This window comes from Miscanthus floridulus, chromosome 19 (assembly GCF_019320115.1).
Source record: "Miscanthus floridulus cultivar M001 chromosome 19, ASM1932011v1, whole genome shotgun sequence".
In the NCBI taxonomy this organism is placed as follows: domain Eukaryota; kingdom Viridiplantae; phylum Streptophyta; class Magnoliopsida; order Poales; family Poaceae; genus Miscanthus; species Miscanthus floridulus.
Window position 1 is genome coordinate 105,682,722 of NC_089598.1, and position 6,871 is coordinate 105,689,592.

At 51.5% G+C, this 6,871-nt stretch overlaps 1 protein-coding gene across 1 annotated transcript; it reads left to right on the plus strand.

The window, feature by feature from the left end:
- Positions 1–4,789: 4,789 nt before the first annotated feature.
- On the plus strand, positions 4,790–5,203 carry LOC136526546 (uncharacterized). The gene has a single exon (XM_066519178.1). It carries the CDS (start codon positions 4,790–4,792, stop codon positions 5,201–5,203), a length of 414 nt encoding a protein of 137 aa, XP_066375275.1.
- The last annotated feature ends 1,668 nt before the right edge of the window (positions 5,204–6,871 follow it).

Below are 6,871 nucleotides of genomic sequence, written 5' to 3' on the forward strand. Positions count from 1 at the left end.
CGATGTAACGTATGCACAGTACGTTCGTCTTCTTCTTCTTCTTCTTCTTTTGGTGTCATGCATGCATGTGCGGATTACTTGTCTGTTCGTTGTCTAGGTAGCTAGACATGCATACGTGCTGGTCCTAGATGAAAAGAAGCTACATATACGTGCATCCTTATTATTGTGTTATGTACGTACTTCGCCCTGTAGTAAATACAAGTGTTCTTATTTTGGAGTTCCTGCCAGTCAAAGCCATTTCAACTCTTACTTTCTTAAAGTAAATATAATCCTGCCCAGTAAGATTAATGTTAATAGATTCATTATGAAAAATACTTTCATATAACATATAAATCCTTCTAATAAATGCATATTTTCATAGCATGTACAGGTAAATTAAGTTTAATCTTGTAGCCTTCGTTGATGTGCTAAATTGTGAATAGCCGAACTAATTAGATTATTCAGATGGGGTTTTCTTTTAATTTTCCAGGTTACTGAGTTTTTATTGAGTTGCATCTTGGATAAATTGTATACTGCATCGACCGGATCATATTAAAAGATGAGATAGTGCGAGAAGTTTGAAGCTCGATCTAATATTAATATAACACTAAGCACCCCAAAAATTGTCTACACCGGACGGTTTCATCGAGCACACCCCAAGGGAGAACTCGAACAATTCATATTTTTCATCCATGATCCAATAATGAAAACGAGTTTACAATACTTAGTCCATTTCATACAACAAGAGTTCTCGAAAATACATTATTACAATACCAAGCTCAGAGTGCGGAATTTAAACAACGGAATTGAAATAAACAGCTAATGATAAGATACAAGGATCCGTCTGTGCCCACCAGAAGAATCCTCCACACAACAACCATTCCTCAAGCTGCTCCTGCAACTGGGAAAAATAAACCCTGAGTACACAATGTACTCGTAAGACTTACCCGACTAGTGAGAATAATTTCCCGACTCTAAAGGATATGATAAGCATTATGGTTTGCTGGGTTTCCTTTTTGTTTACGAAAAGCATTACTAGCAGTGTCGGGTTCATAAACCTGGGGTCCCTCATGGACCGGCTTCCCAGCAAAAAGCTTGGCCCAGCAGACGACGTTGTAAACGACGCGCAAACTCCTAGGCCAGCCCAAACACAAAAAACGACAGATCAGAAGGGCGATCCAATCTCCGACCTGAAGGCATCGCTAAGGAGGAACAGCGCTCGCTTCCGACTCCGGATCGCCTCTTCAACCGGAAGGCCTAGCCAAAGAGGAACAGCGCCCGCTTCTGAACTCCAAACTACATCTCTGACCGGGGACGCACCGAACCCCTACTTACAGCTCTTCTCCGACTGGCGCAGTTGGAGCCAACTGGGGCCAACCGATCGGGGACGCCCGCTCGGTGAGGACCAGGAAATGCACGGAGCAAGTAAGGCAGGGCACTCAAGTCAACCGCAAAACCGAGGATCGTACCCCGTACACCTACAGGACAGTACCGACAGGACATGTCAGAAGAGTGCCTTGCAACCTTCTAGGCATGTCAGAACCCAAGCTGTGTTGTGGGCGCCGACATTTGCCCTACAGTGTTGTGGGCGCCCGCAAAACTCCCATACCGGACGGGCATGGTAAAACCCCTTGCACACCTCTGGGCATCAACAGTATGACAGGCACCGACTTCTGCCATACCAGAAGAAGACGACGCAACCTCCCACGTCCATCTGACATTAACAGTGTTATGGGCGCTTACAATGATCTTATACCCGACGGCGTGGACAATAAGACTTAGCATACGTACACTCTCTCTCTCTCTCTCTCTCTCTCTCTCTCTCTCTCTCTTGTAAGGCCATCCCCTTCATCTATAAAAACAGGATGCGCTCTTTCCCAACAGATAGATCCCTCAGTTCACTTACATCGATTCATCCGTTGTAGCTTTAGACACTCTAAAGCTACACAGAGCACACGCTCGAACACTTAGCACATAGCGGAGCTCCCGTCAATCTCGATCCTTCAGACCAGAGTTTGACCGGACCTCTTGTACCCTCCATCTTTCTCCCTTCCATTTGTAGCCCCACAACAAACTTTGGGCACCTGGGCTTAGGAATAAAGTCACTGACCGACTCAAACTTGATGTAGGGCACGTTGCCTGAATCAATATAAATCATATGTCATTGAGTGCTAGGCCCCATCCGATCACAATGTACAACAAAACAACAAATATTTATATGTTGGTCACTTTCTGCACCGACAGTTAGCGCCGTCCGTAGGGAAGACATTGTACGTTCACACTTTTTGGTCATCGGATGTCCCACTTTTCCGTCACCTTCACCATGGCGGGCTCAAGCGATACGACTCGCTTCAGCTCGCTGGAGTTTTCCACGCTCCCACTTGTTGGGATGTGGGTTCCGCCCATCTTTGAGCCATCATAGGCCTTTCTCTTCGGAAGCCTGGACTTCGTCGCCGACCGGCTCGGCATACTACACCTCCTTGAGGAGGCACTTGTTCCGGCGCCCGTCGGAGGGGCACCCTCCATCGGCTCCGGGACACATGACGACTTCAACGACGAGGCGTCTGCACTTCAATCTAAGCAAACGCTCTGCTCAAAGCCCGCTGTGAGTAATATACATACTGTTATTTACTCGATATTTACTATCTCCCGTCGATTATCTGGAGGGACTGCATTGTCTGTACCGCAACCACCGCACGACTAGTTTCCCTATGACCTCATGTCCCCCGTGGACGCATACGCTCGGGGGCTCCGAAGGACACTAGCGCCGCCCCCTCTCACATCCTAATTCATAGGAATGGCGAGATATGCTCCCACCACTTTCCATGAACTCCTCGATGACAAGGTTGAGAGCGTTGGCTCTAGTGTCGGTGACATGGCACCTAGCCACCATCCATCCTGGGAGTGCGCTATGGCGAATGCTCCGGGACAGCCACTGGTGGTAGCAGAGTCCTTGCGGACTCACACCCCTCTGGACCCTCATACGAGGGCCCTCACGCTCGCACAAGAGCACGTCGAGGAGCTACGACAATGGTGGCAAAACCAGCTACCACCTGCGTCGGTGCAATCGGTTCAGCATGTTGCGCCCCATGCGCGTAACCCGATGAGCGGCGCCCGAGGTCACGCCCGCTAGGTCCAGCGTGACATCATGGGCAAGGGGAAGGACCCCTATAGTTCGCTCAGGCTAGCCAAAACATCGCCGCTACGGCAATGCTTTTGCATGGCATTCCTGAGCCCGTCGACCCCTAGGAGCAGACGGTCCATCGAAACCTCTGGGCGCTAGTGGAAGCCGCCGCCGTTCAATAGGCGGAAAGCTCTACATCGCGACTTTGACTCATGGCCTTTCTCCCCACCAGGGGAGTGGGGACGCACCAGATGGATCGCTCCATCCGTTCACTGCTACAGCCACCAAGCGCGGCACACGTGGCTGTGGCTACGTCGTAGTCCTATCTAGCGCCTACTCCACACCGACTGCCGGTACGCAAATGGCTCAGTCTGCACCAAGTCACCCACAATGTCATCAGCAACTGACATCAGGCCTAGCATGATGATGACGTCCATCAGGCGGTGGCGAGGGTAGGTGACATGGGTCCTGGTCGGACCATCGAGGGGAGCGATGAAACGCACCCTAGGCATGGTCATCGACAAGACGATCGGAGACCCATCCTAGATGGCCTGGGACCATGGGCCTTTGGTCAGCGTATCCAGAGAGCGTCGTTCCCACAGCGCATCCGACCGCCCACCAACATCGCCAAGTACACTGAGGAGACGAACCCTGATATTTCGCTTGAAAATTTCTAGCTCGCCTGTCAAGCCAGAGCAGTGGATGATGACCATTTTATCATTCAATATCTCCCTATTTGTGTGGGGGGACCTATTCGGGCATGGCTTGAATTCATCCCGCACAATAGCATCCACGACTGGGCGGACCTCAAGAGGGTCTTTGTCGGAAATTTCCAGGGGACGTATGTCCGCCTTGGTAACTCCTGAGACCTCAAGAGCTATCAGCAGGAGCCTAGTGAGTCCCTATAGGATTACATCTGTAGGTTCTCCGAACGATGCAACTCTCTCCCTGATGTGGTCGACACGGATGTCATTAGCGTATTCCTCTCTAGGACAACCTGCGAGTCCCTGATCCACAAGCTTGGCCGACAAAAGCCCCATACCACCCGCGACCTATTCGACATCGCCACTAACCACGCCTCCTGCGAGGAGGCAGTCAAAGAGGTCTTCAATGGAGGCCAAGACAAAGGCAAGGCCAAGCGCGAGAACCAAGAGGAGGGCCCCTCCATGCAGAGGGGAAAGAAGAATAAAAAGGATCGACACCAACTGACCGACACCACGTTGGTCGTCGTAACTGATCGTGTGGGCAAGTAGCCCTAGTAGGGCCTGCCTAACCACTTCAACAAGTTCATGGGTAGCCCATGCACCAACCACACCTACCCCATCAAACACCTCTACAAGGACTGCGAGCTCCTCAAATGTTTCCTACGACAGGCCGGCGGGCCAAAAGAAATAGACGGCAGTCAAGAAAGGAGGCACGGCGGGCAAGGATGGGGACAGCTTCCCTGACCCCGAGGAATGCATCATGATCTTCGAGGGATCTGACGCCATCTGCTCCAAGCGCCAGCACATGGTATGCTACAGAGAGGCATGTGCCGCTGAGGCGGCCATCCCCTCCTTCCTTAGTTGGTTAGAATCTCTGATCACCTTCGATTAAAGGGACCATCCCTCCCATATCGCCAGACTAGGATGCTACCTACTCATCATCGACTCTATCATCCACAAAAAGCGCCTCACCAAGGTGTTGATGGACGGAGGCAGCGGCCTCAACATCCTCTACGTCGACACCCTCGATGCCATGTGCCTCCCCTGGTCGAAACTCCACCCAGCGGGCTCCCCCTTCCACGACGTGATCTCGGGAGCGCAGGCGTACCCGCTCTGGCAGATCGACCTACCCGTCATGTTTGGCAATCGAGACAACTTCTGCTCAGAGGTCCTCACCTTCGAAGTGGTGGACTTCCTAGGGTCCTACCATGCCATCTTGGGACGGCCATGCTACGCCAAGTTCATGGCAATCCCCAACTACACCTACCTCAAGCTAAAGATGCTAGGACCCAACGGTGTCATCCCCGTGGGTAGTGCCCTCTCGCATGCCTTCACGTGCGACCATGAGCATTTCGAGCTCACCACCGTGGTCATCAACTCAATCGAGCTCTCGTAGCTCGAGGAGTCATCAACCCCAGTAGTCTCGGACTGCAACAAACCAACCTCCTTGATAGCCTTCCGCCCACTCGAGGAAACCAAGCCGATGGGGATCGACCCCACTGACCCAACCAAGACGGTGTGGATCGGGACCCGGCTCCTGGCCAAATAGGAATGCGAGCTCATGGACTTCCTGCACGCCAATTGCGATGTCTTCGTATGGAAGCATTCTAACATGCTGGGCATACCACAGGAGGTCGCCGAGCACACGCTGCACCTCATCCTAGGCTCAAAGCCCACCAAGCAGCGCCTACGTTGCTTCGACGACGAGAGGCACCGGGCCATAGGCGAAGAGATCACCAAACTCCTAGTAGCCAGATTCATCAGATAGGTATTCCACTCCGACTGGCTTGCTAATCCTATTCTTGTTAAAAAGAAGACCGGGAAATGGAGAATGTGCGTTGATTACACTAGCCTCAGCAAAGCATGTCCAAAGGATCACTTTCCTTTGCCACACATAGACCAGATAGTCGACTCCACCTTGGGATGCAAGATCCTCTCCTTTTTGGATGCCTACTCAGGCTATCACCAGATTACGATGAAAGAGTCTGATCAACTCACAACCTCATTCATCACCCTGTATGGTCCATACTATTACGTAACCATGCCTTTTGGTCTGAAGAATGCTAGTGCCACCTACCAAAGGTGCATGCAACAATGCTTCACTGACCAAATTGACCCGCTCGATCAGCCTGATCAAGCCGAGTGGCCAAAACCAACAATCACCATCTATGTTGATGACATAGTGGTCAAAACAGCTCAAGCTTGCTACCTAATCGCAAACTTGGCCACAACGTTCATGAACCTCTGAAGATTCAACATCAGATTGAATCTCGAGAAATGTGTTTTTGGGGTTCCGAAGGGCAAGCTACTTGGATTCATTGTGTCCGAGCACGACATTGAGGCCAACCCCAAAAAGATCACAGCCATCTCCAACATGGGCCCTATACACAACGTCAACGGTGTACAAAGGCTCACCGGCTGTCTGGCTACCCAAAGCCGATTCATCTCTTAGCTCGGCGAATGGGGATGCCACTCTACAAGCGCCTCAAAAAGATGGATGCCTTCGTTTGGACTGAGGAAGCTCAGCAGGCTCTAGAGAGCCTCAAAGCATCACTGACATCGGCCCCAATCCTCATCGCTCCCGAACGGGGAGAACCCCTCCTCCTCTATGTCGTGGCAAGCAACCATGTGGTGAGCGCCGCCCTAGTTGTCGAAAGGGAGGAGCCAGGACACCACCTTAAGGTCTAGCAGTCCATATACTTCATCGGAGAGGTACTCACCAACCCTAATGTCTAGTACCCCTAGGTGCAGAAACTCCTATACGCTGTGCTGATGGCGACCTGGAAGCTCCTACACTACTTCACCGACCATGAAGTTACGGTTGTCACTTCATACCTGCTCAGGGACATCGTCCGCAACTGCGACGCCGCGGGATGGATCTCCAAGTGGGCACTCGAACTCATGGGCCATGACATCAGGTATATCCCCCGTACCGCTATTAAATCTCAGGCTCTCACGGATTTTATCATCGAATGGACAGAGGTCCAGCTACCGACCCCGGACATCACCCATGAGCACTAGACAATGTACTACGACGGGTCCGTTATGGCACCCAGCTCAGGGG